The 15,157-nt window shown below is 45.5% G+C and overlaps 1 protein-coding gene across 2 annotated transcripts; it reads left to right on the forward strand.

Annotated features, from left to right (window-relative positions):
- The first annotated feature begins 10,129 nt into the window (after positions 1-10,129).
- TMEM216 (transmembrane protein 216) lies at positions 10,130-14,935 on the forward strand. 2 transcript variants are annotated; one of them, XM_068555281.1, is made up of 5 exons: positions 10,130-10,183; positions 10,763-10,864; positions 11,432-11,524; positions 13,911-14,112; positions 14,357-14,935. In XM_068555281.1, exons 1-5 carry the CDS (start codon positions 10,147-10,149, stop codon positions 14,370-14,372), a joined length of 450 nt encoding a protein of 149 aa, XP_068411382.1. In that variant the 5' UTR covers positions 10,130-10,146; the 3' UTR covers positions 14,373-14,935. The 2 variants fall into 2 exon arrangements, with proteins under 2 accessions (XP_068411382.1, XP_068411383.1); XM_068555282.1 differs by having other exon boundaries at positions 10,131-10,197.
- The last annotated feature ends 222 nt before the right edge of the window (positions 14,936-15,157 follow it).

Raw genomic sequence — 15,157 nt, forward strand, 5'->3', positions numbered from 1 at the left:
GGAGAAAGTTAATAAGGAGTTTAAACTCTGATTGATATGCTCAAGAAATAGAGGGAAATATGGAGGAAATAGATTAAATATTTAAACTACACCTAGGGCCTTCTAATAATGGCTGAGTAAGATGCTTGGGAATGATCCCTCCACAAACAACAACTGTAAAATCTGGACACAATACGAAAAACAGCTACTTGAAGACACTGGAGAATGAAGGGAAGCAGAAAGTTTGGTGGGGAGTTCACACTCAGAAGAGGATTGTGCAGAGAAAGTTCCCTGTTTTTGCTGCTTGTAACTTAGCAGCTGACAAAGCGGTAGGTACAATATGCTGGTGGAAAATCACAGTACGAGTACTGAGCCAGGACAACTGAAGCCCCTGGAGGGAAAGATGGGAGTCTCAGAAGGGAAGAGCCAGAGAGAGGGGAATCCCCAAGTTCTGTCTGCCCACATCTCTGCCCAAACTCTGGACCACAAATGTGCCAATCAGACTCAAGGCAGCTCAGCTAAAGACTGAAAATCTAAACTAAGGTTGGAGCTGCCACCCCATAAGTGTGATTTGCACTGTATAGCCACCCAAGTTAATTGCCTAATAAAAGAACCATCACTCTTTGGAGACAAATAATAGAAACCAGAGTCTCCACAGTTTAACATTGAAAACTGACACCAACACCGAGGTGATCCAGATGCTGGAATTAACATACCAGGATATTAAAGCAGCAATGAAAGTATGTTCTCAGTGAATAAGAAGATAGGCAACCTACCTACCTGAGCATAGAAACAAATGACTTGAAAAATAGAAACGCTGGAAATAAAAGTCACAGTAACTGAAAATTTTTAAATTAAATGGATGGATTTAACAGCAAAAGAGGTGATTACAGAATGGGTCAATGAACTAGAAGATAAACCAGTAGAAATTACCCATGCTGTAGGACAAAGGGAAAAAAGGACTTTTAAAAAAGACTCACAGACCAGTTAGATAAGGTCAAACAGTCTGACAGATATGTGATTGGAGTCCTAGAAGGCAAAGAGAAGGAAGAGAACAGAAAAAAATCTTTAAAAAAGTCAAAAATTTCCCAAATTTGATGAAAGAAATTTACAGATTTTAGATACTCCACAAAGCCACCTTGATTAACACCGAAAGGCCACATCTAGGAACATCATAGTCAAATTACTGAAAGCTGAAGATGAAGAGCAAATCCTGAAAGCAAGAGAAAAACAACACACCACATACAGAGGAACAACAATTAACAGCTGCCTTCTCACCAGCAATCAGAGGCCAGAGGAGAGTGTAACAACATCTCTAAAATGCTACAAGAAAAAGGTCAACTCAGAAATCTAAATTTACCAAAAATATACTTCAAGAAAGAAGTTGAAATAAAGACGTTTTCAGATAAAACTAAGAGAATTCATTGCCAACAATCCTACGCTGTAAGAAATGTTAAAGAGGTTATTTGGCTTGAAGGGGAGTGATAACAGAGGAAACTCAGATCCTCAGAAAGGGATGGAGCACATCAGAAATAGTATCTGAGTAAATATAAAGACTATTTTTAAATGTTTTTCCTATTAATTTTTTTATAATACATATGAATATAAGATGCAGATTTTTTTCAAGTACACAGAATATTCGGTATAAGCCGCATGCTGAGCCATAAAACAATTCTCAGTACATTTAAAGGAATAAATTAAAAGGATAAAGAGTATGTTCTCTGACAGTAATGGAATTGAGTTAGAAATTAGTAACAATAAGATAGCTTGGTGGTTCAGTCTAAGTCCAATCAGGAGATGGAACCCCCCAGTAACTTAAACATGGCAGGGTTAATATATAGAATCATTAAATTATACAAGGAGAACTATAAAGATGTAAAGAGAACTCTAAAAGGGTACCTGAGGGCTGAGGACAAACTTCATAGGTCCCCCACCCCCAAGGCTGGGGTTCAGACCTCATGGCAGCCTACTGGCTGGTGGACAGCTTCACTGGTTTGCCCAGGCCAGAGCTGGTTCACAGTTGCCAGGCAAGAAACAACCCTCCAGGACACAGGCAAGCTGAGGCTGATGGGCAGGCGCACAGGGAACGTAGGGACACAACCTATAGGCACCAAGCCCAGAGCACACATTTTCCACATAGGGAGGATCCCAGGAAACAACCCTCCAGGGCACAGGTGAGCCAAGGCTGTTGGGCAGGTGCACCAAAAGAGTTGGAGTGCCCTGTGTGCTCAAGGCCTGGAGTGTATGATGTCCACGCAGGGCATGGAGGACCATGGGAATCCACCCTCTGGGGAGAAAAGCCAAGGTTGGTGAGCAGACACGTGGAACTGGGGCACCGCTGTGCATACACGCTGTCCATGCCTGGCGGGCTTCGGGAAGAACAATCCAGGGCATAGATAGACAAGGCTGAGGGGGCAAGGGCACAGAGTTAGGGAGTTGCCACGGGTGCAAGGCCTGGAGCATGCAGTATCCTTGACAGGAGGGCCACAGCGAAGTGGTCACCGGGTGTGGACCAGGTTTGCGAGGTTGCCGAGGGAGCGCCTCTCTTGGCATGTGGCTGGAGGAGAGCACCACCCGATATTCTAGGTGTCCCCTCACACAGCGCACTTGCACCCCTAATAGACCACAGCGCGTGAGCAAGGAAAAGCAAACCAGAGCTCACTGGAGCCAGGAAGACAAGCCCTTTCCTTCCTTCAGTATCCCTGCAGCACCCTCTACTGATAGAGATTACCACTGTGCTCACTGTAAGGGAGAAATGCTGATTCCAGTACCGCTATCACAGGACAGGTTCTGCAGGTGAATGTGGAGGTAATGTCCATCTTTTTTCGTGCACCATTCTCCACATATTTGAACTTCCATATTCCTACTAACAACATGTATCTATCCTTCTTAAAAGTGACGTTCTCACTCCTCCCCCCAAATGAGAAGACATACAGTCCCAACAGTCACTGTATCCATCACTGACTGTATTAATTACTCCACAAATTTTGTCGTGGTCCCACTAAATGTTCTATTACCTAAAGATTAAATTATAAAGTTGGGGCTTCCCTGGTAGCGCAGTGGTTAAGAATCCGCCGGCCAATGCAGGGGACACAGGTTCGAGCCCTGGTCCGGGAAGATCCCACATGCCACAGAGCAACTAAGCCCATGCGCCACACCTACTGAGCCTGCGCTCTAGAGCCCGTGAGCCACAACTATTGAGCCCACGTGCCACAACTGCTGAGCCCGTGTGCCTAGAGCCCGTGCTCCACAACAAGAGAAGCCACTGCAATGAGAAGCCTGCGCACCGCAACGAAGAGTAGCCCCCGCTCGCCACAACTAGAGAAAGCCTACATGCAGCAATGAAGACCCAATGCAGCCAAATATACATAAGTAAAATATAGATTTATTTTTAAAAATTATAAAGTTGACCTCCAACAAATTGTAAATAGAGAGGTAAAAAGGAGAAAATGGTCAGTATATACAAATAAACACATGCATACAAGAAGCAAAGAAACACACAAAGCTACCACAGCCCTCGTTTTTGTAATTGGTCATTTTTGTAACTGTTCACAAGGTCATAGTTAATATCCATGGCTTGCTTCTTCAGTTGCCCACTCCATATTTCCTTTGCCCTCAGCTAGAGCTTCTGCTGCTGCTACGGGATCTTTAACTGGTAGAGTGACCCAAACCCCCATTCCTAAATGATCTGAGTCCTACTTCTGGGGGCGGCCATGGATATACTAATAGGTGCCCCAGAGAATCCTCTGGGTTCCAGACATAGTCCTCCTTGCCTCCATTGTGTAGCAGCAGCCCAGTTTCCCCTTGGGACTCAGATCAGTCGTTCCAACCAGTAGGTTGGAACCCCCTCCCCTTTTTTTTGGGGGGGGTCATTGGTTTAGTGGCATAAGGACCCCAAATTGGCCAGGTGGCAATCTCATTTTCCAATTCAGTGGTACCATTGTTGTGTCCCCTTATGGAATATTACTCACTTGAGAACTAAGATCTCCAAATCAGCAGGCTCTGATTTTTCAAGATAAGAGGCAAAAACTCTGTGGGTGGGTTATTAGGTATAATAGTGAGAGGAGTCATTCCTCTCCCACCCCTTGATTCCTGGACCCATGTGTGCTGGCCAGGGGGTTGACAGTACCATATAATAGTCTCTGATTCAAAGACATACTTCATTCTGTAAATTAGAAGCCCCATCATTTCAGGGTGTTGTCTCCCAACTGGGGCCATAACTGAGTCTTCAGTAAACCATTCTACTTTCCAATTAAACGACCTTATTCCAGGTGACAAAGTATGTGTAGGAAGACCAGTTATTTCCACAGGCATAAGCCCGTTGCCACACTTCCTTTGCTGTGAAATGAGGATCTTGGTCAGATGCAATGCTATGCAGAATGCCCTGAGGAACACACCATGTCTCTGTTGGGAGGACCCCAGGAAACTTCACTTTTATGAAGTGACCCAAGGCTGGTGGGTGGGTTACAGAGGAACTGGGGCACTGCTGCAGAGGCAGAGTCTGGAGAGTGTGGTGTCCACACCAGAAAATCCCTGGGAAACAACCCTTTGGGGTGCAGCAAGCCAAGGCTGGTGGGCAGGGGTACACAGGGGATCAGGATGCTGCTGCAGGTGTGGGGCAGAGGCAAGGTGATCACCTAGGAGACCAGTGAGCCCCACAGCCCCTTGGCATGCAGCTGGGGCAGAGCACCAGTGGAAGTCCCCACACACATGCACCTCTGACAGACTGTGCAGCAGGAGCAAGAAAAATCACAACACAGCACGCTGGAACCAGGAAGAAAAGCCCCTTTCTTCCTGCACTGTCCATCCAGTGCCCTCTACTGACAGAGCCTAACACTGTGCTCACTGTAATGGAGAAATGCTTCCAGTCTAGTCCATTACCGCAGAACAGGTACCGAAGTGTTTATCTGGAGCTGAGGAGCAATATGTTGATAACTGCCACACTAGGAAACCATTAAATATTTACAAGTTAAATAATACACTTGTAAATAATCATCGATCAAAGAAGAAACCCTAAGAGAAATTAGAAAGTACTTTGAACTACATCGTGATGAAAATACATTTTAAATGCATATGATGCAGATTTCATTAGAAAAGAAGAAACATCTAAAACCAACGGTCTAAGTTTTCACGTTAAACTAGAAAAAAGAGCAAATTAAGCCCAAAGTAAGTAGAAAGAAAGAAGGCTAAATGTACAACCAGAAAAAAACAGAACATGGGTAAATAATAGAGAAAAATATACGAAACTAAAAGTTAATTCTTTGAAAAGTTAGTTGATTAATCTTCAGCTAGACTGACCAAGTGGAGTTTATCCCAGAAATGTAAGGTTGGTTTAACATCTAAAAATCAGGGACTTCCCTGGCGGTCCAGTGGTTAAGACTCTGCTTCCACTGCAGGGGGCACAGGTTCCATCCCTGGTCGGGAAACTAAGATCCCCCATGCTGCATGGCGCAGCAAAAAAAAAAAACAACTAAAAATCAATGAGTGAAATTCACCAAATCAGTAGAATAAAGGGGAAAAAACATTTGATCATTAATTAGCTGTATCTGTGACAAAATTCAACACTCATTCATGATAAAAATTCTCTGCAAACTAAGAATAGTTAGCATGTACCAAAATTCCAGACTCCAGAAGGAAGCAGGTATTCAGCATAAACCACATAGTTTGTACTAACATTTTAGAGACAGTGAGCCGCTTTGGATTGGTGGAAACCCTTCTGAAATACAAGTTCCCAGACCCAGGCAAAGGCCAACCATGCAAGTAGGACTTTCTAAGGATAGCAGTCTCAGGCCTGCTATGTCAACTCTTTTCTGTTCAATATCACAACCACATTGGTTTCTTTCCAGGAAGGCAAGGTTGATTATACCTTTGCAAATCAATGTAATTCATAACATTAGCAGAATAAAGGGAGGAAAGCCAGTGCAATAAGGTAATAAAAAGAAATTGAAGGTACAGGGATTGAAAAGGAAGAAGTAAAACTATACTTTCTGATAATGTGATATTATGTACATTAAAACCCAAAAGAATCACAAAAGCCTACTAGAAATAATTGATTTACCAAGGGCACTGGATATTGGGAGAGGCAGCCTGCCTTGGGCCCTAGCATCCCTGCACACGTTTTTTTTTTTTTTTTTTTACAAATTTATTTATTTTATTTATTTATTTTTGGCTGCACTGGGTCTTCATTGCTGCACACGGGCTTTCTCTAGTTGCGGCAAGTAGGGGCTACTCTTCATTGTGGTGCGTGGGCTTCTCATTGCGGTGGCTTCTCTTGTTGCGGAGCATGGGCTCTAGGCGCGTGGGCTTCAGTAGTTGTAGCACGTGGGCTCAGTAGTTGTGGCTCGCGGGCTCTAGAGCACAGGCTCAGTAGTTGTGGTGCATGGGCTTAGATGCTCCACGGCATGTGGAATCTTCCCGGACCAGGGTTCAAACCCGCGTCCCCTGCATTGGCAGGCGGATTCTTAACCACTGCGCCACCAGGGAAGCCCCTGCACGTTGTTTTTTTTGTTTTTAACTTTTTATTTTATATTGGAGTATAGGTGATTAACAATGTTGCATTAGTTTCAGGTGTACAGTAAAGTGATTCAGTTATACATATACATGTAGCTATTCTTTTTCAAATTCTTTTCCCATTTAGGTTGTTACATAACATTGAGCAGAGTTCCCTGTGCTATACAGTAGGTCCTTGTTGGTTATCCATTTTATTTTATTTCATTTTTTTATTTTTTCAATTTTCTCTATAGTTTACTAACAAGTCAAAAGAAATTTAAAAAAAAATAGAAGCATCATAAACCTTTTCCTTCTCCTAGTTCCTGGGTCTTTTTTTTTTTTTCACACACACACACTGTATTTTATATTTACAAGAGATAAATAGACTGACACCAAGCATTGTAAACGGAGGACCACAACAAAAGCAACAATGATCTGCACGTTGTTTTTGCTGAAAACTCCAAAACGAAAGGCCTGTCTCCTGACACTGAGCACATAGGCAATTAGGTAGGCCAAGGCCACCACAGTGTGACTACAGTGTAATTGTTCCCTCCCCCAGAGTAGGGGGAGCCTGGCTTATTTGCTGCTTGCTAAAAAAGGTTCTGAGCCCTTGGCCCTGGGCTCCTCAGATGTGGCATAACCCACTGTGTGCTCCACCACTGGGGCTCACTGTGTCACTCACAGGACGTGGGTACTGGGGAAACAGGCTGCCATGATGATACTCCTGCTGTTTGCTGTGCTGTGAGTAATTCAATCTTATTGCCTACTTGTAGCACCTGTGGAGTTGTGGCATGTTAATCCTTGCCATCCTCTATGACAGGGGTCAGCAAAGTTTTTCTTTCTTTTTTTTTTTTTTTAAGTCTTATTTATTTATTTATTTATTTATTTATGGCTGTGTTGGGTCTTCGTTTCTGTGCGAGGGCTTTCTCTAGTTGTGGCAAGCGGGGGCCACTCTTCATCGTGGTGCGCGGGCCTCTCACTATCACGGCCTCTCTTGTTGTGGAGCACAGGCTCCAGACGCGCAGGCTCAGTAGTTGTGGCTCACGGGCCCAGCTGCTCCGCGGCCATGTGGGATCTTCCCAGACCAGGGCTCGAACCCGTGTCCCCTGCATTGGCAGGCAGATTCTCAACCACTGCGCCACCAGGGAAGGCCCAGCAAAGTTTTTCTTAAAGGGCCAGATGGTAAGTATTTAAGCCCATGGGCCATATAGTCTCTGTTGCAACTATTTAACTTAGCATGAAAGCCTGTAGCATGAATGCAGCCGTATACAAAATGTAAATCTGTGGGCGTGTCTGTGTTCCCCCCAAAAACTTTACTTACAGAAACAAACAGCTGGCCCACCTTCCTTTTAGAGTTGGACATCTGAGGTTCACAGAAGGAACTTGCCTAACTCTCGTCTAGCAGGCAGGGGAGGCAGATGTGCTGGCTCCAGAGCCCTTTCCACCCCTCCCAGCCTTGCTGTGTGCCTTGCTCCGCTGACACTAAAGAAAGCCCGCCAGGCTTGCAGTTCAGTTCCAAGAGGAGGCACAAGTGGAGATCAGAGCGCAGAGAAGAGGGGAGGGGAGGAGCTCAGATATAAGTTCACCAGTTTTCCAGACTTTCACAGCTCCTGGTGGGACTTCTCCATGCATATTACTCTCTCCAGTTTCAGGGAATTGCTTCTGTTGCTTCTCCTTTCAGCCCAGAAAAAACAATTACTGACCCCCGCCTCCACCCCAACTAGCTAGGAGTACAGCACTGTCTGAAAGGTTAGTCACTCAGAATGTAAATCAAAACCACAATGAGATATCACCTCACAACTGTCAGAATGGCTATTATCAAAAAGACAACAGGGACTTACCTGGTGGTCCAGTGGTTAAGAATCCGCCTTCCAATGCAGGAGGTGTGGGTTCGATCCCTGGTCAGGGAACTAAGATCCCACATGCCACAGGGCAACTAAGCCCGCGGGGCAACTAAGCCCGCGTGCTGCAACTGGAAGATCCTTCATGCCGCGACGAAGATCCTGCAACAAAGACCTGATGCTGCCAAAAAAAAAAAAAAAAAAAGACAACAAATAATGAGCGATGTTGAGGACGTGGAGAAAAGGGAACCCTCCTGCACTGTTGGTGGCAATGTAAATTGGTGCAGCTGTTACCAACTTGAGTCCTTGAACTCCTTAATCAACAGAAATTGATAAGAGGCCAGATGAGGAATTTAGGCAAAGCTTTACTGGAACTCAATGCTGCAGCATGAGGGAGTGAGAACAAGAAACAGGTGCCCTTGCTCACTCCCCAAAGAGGGGGCGTGAGTGAGCTGGTTCCTTAAATAGGGTGAGGGTAGGGGTGGGTCCGGCCGGAGGGGTGGCTTTGGTGGTCTGCCTACCCCCTCGGTGGTGCTGTGTGCAGGGATCGTGCGCAGTACCCTGCTTCTGCCCCCCTCCCCCACTCAAAAGCAGCAGTTGGGTTTTGGCCTTTTTGTATCTTGTTCATAATTTGTCCAAACCGTGCATGCATGCAGTTATTTTCAGTCCCTTATAGTCTCTTTGTATTCTTTTGCTTGGGGAGATGTTTGTCCAGGTGCAAGCACTCCAGCAAAGGATCCCAGGTCCAAGCCACAATGAGATATCACTTCACACCTACTAGGATAGTGATAATAACAATTTTAAAAACAAAATAAAAAGTGTTGGTGAGGACGCAGAGAAATTGGGACCCTTGTTCAGTGCTGGTGGAATCTAAAATGGTTACAGACACCGTGGAAAATAGTTTGACGGTTCCTCAAAAAGTTAAACATACAATTACCAAAACACTCAGTAATTCCACTCCTAGATATATATTCAAAGGAACTGAAAACAGAGGCTTCCACAGATACTTCTATAACGATGTTCACTGCAGCATTTTTCTAGCCCAAAGACTGAAATCCGTGTCCGCTCCTCAACAGATGGATAAACAAAATGTGGTGTACACACACACACACACGAATATTATTCAGCCATAAAAAGGAATGAAGTTCTGATCTATGCTACAACATGAATGAACCTTGAAAATATGCTAAATGGAATTACGCCAGACACAAAGTACTTTGTTTTCTCAACTCCCATACACGTCACGGGTCACCTGGTGATCATGTTTCATCTTCCTGTCTCACTTATGCTCCTTGAAAGGAGCCTCTAGTTCCGATTAATTTTGGTATCTGCTAACTACCTGGTTCATAAATCGGAGGCACAAAACCCCCTACTACCCTTCCCCCCCCCAAAAAAAAGACTGCTTGCTAGACAAAAGACCCCAAACCCCACCGCGCATTTGCATAGCACTGTCGTGCACACCGTTTCTCATTTTCAGACCGTTGTTAGTAAAGAGAATCTTGGGGCCGGGGCCTATTTGCCAATCCTGCGGTCACATTACCACTACTGGCTATACTCAGACGACTCATTGTAAACCTGGGATGGGGAAGCGCAAGAGCTGCTCCCGCCCCCGGGGTCCTGAGGACAACTGCTCGGTGGGCGGCCACTATTCTCTCTCAAGTCGGCAGCCGAAACCCCAGCGAAAGCAATTTGCTGGCACGCGCGGACGGCACCGAGACAGCCCAGGCACCACGTAACCATAGAGTGAAGTAGGCGGGTAGAGAGGCCAGAATCGAGGGCCGCTCCGTCCCCAGCTTCCGGCAACGCCTCGCTGCTCCAGGAGTAGCTGTAGCCGCGTATGCAGTTTCCATGGGGACTGAAGATGGCGCCGCGAGGTGAGATTCCGGAGGTGTGTGAGTCGCTGGTCCTGCTCTCCTCAGTACCCGCCCCCCAACCTTCTCTCCCAGTGCTCGACCTAAACCCTTCATTCTCAGGTGTTAGGGACATCACTCCTCACTTGTCCAAAGCAGGGTTTGGCGGACTCACCCACCCAGAGTGCCTGAAGGTCTCGAGGTGCGGGTCTCAGATACCCCCCAATCCTTGGCTGGGCCTATTCTAGGCCAGCTCAGTTGCGAATTTGCAGCGTGACTTCAAACAGGCCAGTGCTGGTCTCTGAGCCCCAATTTCCCTTCCCAAATAGTGACGAGGTTAGATCTTAGAGAGGCTTTGACTTTCAGCCCCAAAGCCGAAGGAGTCGAGTTTGACGGTATTCCGGAAAGAAGGGGATTGGAGGAAACCCCCCTCCACACCGTATATACACACGCACTCCTCATCAGCAATCAGAAGTGCCCCCAAGTGGCCCTTTCCACTAGCTGCGACCTCGTGTTTCCTCCAAGTTAGACACAGAACCATTGAAATAACTTAGGTTGAGCTGCCCTCCAGCCCATCTCTTTTCTCTGTGCTCATATTTTCAGGTAAACGGTTGTCCTCCACCCCCCTGGAAATCCTGTTCTTTCTGAACGGGTGGTATTATGCTACCTGTTTCCTGCTGGAACTCTTCGTATTTCTGTATAAAGGTAAGGCCTGGGGTTTGACTGCCCTTGCCCCAACATGCCTTCCCCACTTCAGCCCAGAGCCAGCTGCCGCCAAAAGCCTTCTTGTTTTTCATTCTTTTCTGCCCCCTGGGGCTCCTCTTCGCTGCACGGTGGAAGTCTCTTCATCCGGTGACTTCCTTGAGAATGATTTAGTAAGAAGCCCCTCGGCAAGATTTTCTTGAGTTTGGGAAATGTGGGCTTTTCCATTCTGACTCTCCCCCATCACCTCTTTGCTGAACTCCACTTTAAGCCCATTGGTGACCTTCAGCAGCCTGTGTACCCATGTACGTCTGATTACTGTGGAGAGCGGAGTCCCCATAGACTCTCCGAGTTAGGAGTAAAACCCTGTGATAACGAGCCTGCTTCTAACAGACGTAGCCGCACCAGGAGTTAACAGATCCTGCAGCAGGTTAACAGATCCTGCCCACATCTCACTGAGTAGTTCATGGAAAGCTGATAAGACTCGTGTTCTCTTTATTCCCAGGTGTGTGGGAGTTCTTGTGTGTACTGTTCTGTGTTGTTTGCAAGCTCTGACTTTTGTATTGGCAGGTCTCCTGCTACCATATCCAACAGCCAATCTAGTACTGGATGTGGTGATGCTCTTCCTTTATCTTGGAATTGAAGTAATTCGACTATTTTTTGGTGAGTGTTGTCCAGAGAATATTTCCATTCCTTATATGAGACGAGCTGGTATCTGTAACCTGATTAACAAGGAAAAGTTTCAATACATAACCTAGGCTCACCATAAGAGATTGGATCTGGTGGTATATCCCGTTACTCCCTCTCTGAAGTTTCAAGCTGCTTCATATTTTGGGTCAGGATTTATCAGTCTGTTGCTCTGCAGGGCCAGAAGTAGGTGGTGACATGAGATATTAGATAATTCCTTCCCAGTTGTCTAACTGCTACAAGAGTTCCTGGTTCCTCTCACTGGTTTGCTTGGGAGAATAGATTCAGTTGTAACTCCATGTCCAGGGCAGTAGACGCCTATCCAGGGCAGTAGACGCCTGCACAGGTCAGCACTAAGATCCCCTCCACTTCTCTGAATGAGGATTTCTCTAGGACAAGTTTTATATCCCCGGAAATACAGAGCAAGCCCTTATTAGTTAGAATATCTCATCCCTGAAAACGGTGTTGAAACACACACTGAGGGGAAAAAAATAGTTTCAACACATATAACAAAGGATAAAGAAGGCTCACATCAAGTGCTAAGAAAAAAACCTAGTTTTAAAAATTAGCAAGGGGATTGCCATATATACACTAATGATACTATGTATGAAATAGATAACTAATGAGAACCTACTGTATAGCACAGGGAACTCTACTTAATGTGCTGTGGTGACCTAAATGGGAAGAAGATCCAAAAAAGAGGTGATATATGTATATGTATAGCTGATTCACTTTGTTGTACAGTAGAAACTAACACAACATTATAAAGTAACTATACTCCAGTAAAAATTAAAAAAAAAAAACCACTAGCAAAAAAAAGAAAAAATTAGTAAGGGATGCTAATGGGCAATTCACATAATAATTACAAAGGACCAATACACATGATAAAATGCCCAGACTCACTAACAAAAAGCAAATTGAAAAAACAAGGTAACATTTTCACCCATCAGATTAAAAAGGTTTCCAAATTCCCAGTATTCTAGTGGCTGTGAGGAACAGGTCTCTATGGTCTCACACTCTTGTGGGTATTTATATTCCCACACCCTTTGGGAATATAAATTAGTACAACCTTTTTGCTAATAGTTTTACCAGGTAAAATTCGTATTCTTAGACCTAACAATTTCCCTTCCAAAACTGGTTGAAAAAAACAGATACTTCTACAGATATGCTAAGATATCTGTATGAGAACATTTATTGCCATGTATTTTTTTTTTATAAATGTATTATTTTTTAAATTTTATTTATTTTTGGCTGTGTTGGGTCTTCGTTGCTGTGCACGGGCTTTCTCTAGTTGTGGTGAGCGGGGGCTACTCTGCGTTGTGGTGCGCGGGCTTCTCATTGCGGTGGCTTCTCTTGTTGCGGAGCACAGGCTCTAGGCATGCGGGCTTCAGTAGTTGTGGCACACGGGCTCAGTAGTTGTGGTTCACGGGCTCTAGAGCACAGGCTTAGTAGTTGTGGCGCACGGGCTTAGTTGCTCCGCGGCATGTGGGATCTTCCCGGACCAGGGCTCGAACCCATGTCCCCTGCACTGGCAGGCAGATTCTTAACCACTGCGCCACCAGGGAAGCCCCTGCCATGTATTTTTTAACATCAAAGCATTAGAAACAACCTAAACATCTATCATTACAGGATTAGTTAAATAAATTATGGCATTGGTTCAGTGAAATTGTTCATAGCCGTTAAAAAAGGGTAAGGTAGTTATGTGTGGAAAGATGTCTAACTATGTTAAGTGGTTAAATAAGTTGCAAAACAGTATGCAGAGTATGATTCTATTTTTAGAATAATAAATAGTAATATGTGACCATACACATAAAGAAGTCTGAAACAGTATACATCATTCTGTAATAATGGCTATCTCTAAGGGCTGAGTCATGTGGTCTTTTAGTTTCTATATTTTCTAAAATGATTTTTTATATATTTTTTTCTATTTTTTGGCTGCCCCGTACGGCATGTGGGATCTTAGTTCCCCAACCAGGGATCAAACCCATGCTCCCTGCAGTGGAAGCCTGGAGTCTTAACCACTGGACTGCCAGGGAACTCCGTATTTTCTATATTAATTGAAAAGTTTTCAATGATTATATATTATTTTTATGATTTACAAAGTTTTTCCTCAAATAAAGAGCCCATTGTCCCTTGCCTGGGAGCCAGGCTGGAAGCAGGACCTCTCGGTGAATGACTGCAATGCTGTAGCTGCTCCTAAGCCTCTAGTTTTTAACACAGTGGGGCCGCATTTATAAACCTGCACACCCCCATTCAAGGGCATTTTCCTCTGCTTGCCAGTCCATCGCATCCCACCTGCCTTTCCTCTGAGGCCAAGGAAAGCAGGCCACTTGGAGGTGACTCCATGGGCTGTGTCTGACAGGTACAAAGGGAAACCTCTGCCAACGGAAGATGCCGCTTGGTATTAGCATGGCCTTGACCTTCCCATCTGCCATGATGGCCTCCTATTACCTGCTGCTGCAGACCTATGTGCTCCGCCTGGAAGCCATCATGAACGGCATCTTGCTCCTCTTCTGTGGCTCAGAGCTGCTGCTTGAGGTGCTCACCCTGGCTGCGTTCTCCAGGTACTGCTGCTGAGGGACCATTTCCCATCACCTGAGGGCTGGATTCCCATCCCAGGGGGGGATTCATTGTTCGTCTAAAGCCTGAGGGGTCTAGAGGATTTTTAAGGGCGAAAAGGGTGTCCGTGGGCGGATATTCTCCTCGTTCTTTGGGGCCAAGAGGCTTGGAATATAGAACAGTTCCAGCCAGCTGCTCTTATTGACTGGTCTTTTAACATTTTGTTTGTTTCTTTCTTTCTGCCATCAGTATGGACAGGATTTGAAGTACAAAAATTTCAGCCAGCAGCCCTCACAGGCTGAGACCACACATACCTCTGGTACTTTAGCCATACCAGTGAGAAACGGTGGGTCAAGTTGTCCTGGGAAAGGTTGCAGCTTTTCCTCAGCACAGACACCTTGGGGAACAAACCGAGCATAAGGCCACTGGGCACCATCTTCTAAACCGGGATCATCAGCCCAAGAGACTCTTCTACACTCCAGTATAGGGAGGGGCAAGGCTGTCGCCACCCTGGCCCTTCTCAGAACCAATTAATTCCCTTCTGACCTCAAGTTTTCCTCTTTGATCATCGTGGCCAGAGCGTCTTGTGTGGACCGTGTAGGCTCCTTGGGCTTCCAGCAGGACCTGAGCTGCACACTCCCTGTGTGTGCTGTGCCCCACGTCCTGCAGGAGCACGGGGCACCTCAGGAGGGTGTGCTCCCAGAGTGATGCAAAAGCCGCTCATCCCATTTCTCAGAGACTGAGCTCCAGAACTTTCCCTGGAGCTCACAGTGTTATTTTTCTACTCTCATCATGAAACAAAACATTATTTTATAATAAAGATGTATTTTCTGTGGCGGAGGTTGTAGTAGCCTTTTCCTCACGGCACCCGTCCCTAGAATTTCTTCCACTTTAAGAGAAGGTAGAGACTATCCCAGCAGTTTGTTCTCGGCTGTGCTTGGTGATTCAGTGTGGACGCAGAGGCGGTGATGAAGGTGTCCCACTGAGTTTCTTCCCACAGCTCCAGCCTCAATTAATGCCTAAAGGCCCTGCCAGCTTCTGTGTCTTCTT

The sequence above is a fragment of the Eschrichtius robustus genome, chromosome 11 (genome assembly GCF_028021215.1).
Source record: "Eschrichtius robustus isolate mEscRob2 chromosome 11, mEscRob2.pri, whole genome shotgun sequence".
In the NCBI taxonomy this organism is placed as follows: Eukaryota; Metazoa; Chordata; class Mammalia; order Artiodactyla; family Eschrichtiidae; genus Eschrichtius; species Eschrichtius robustus.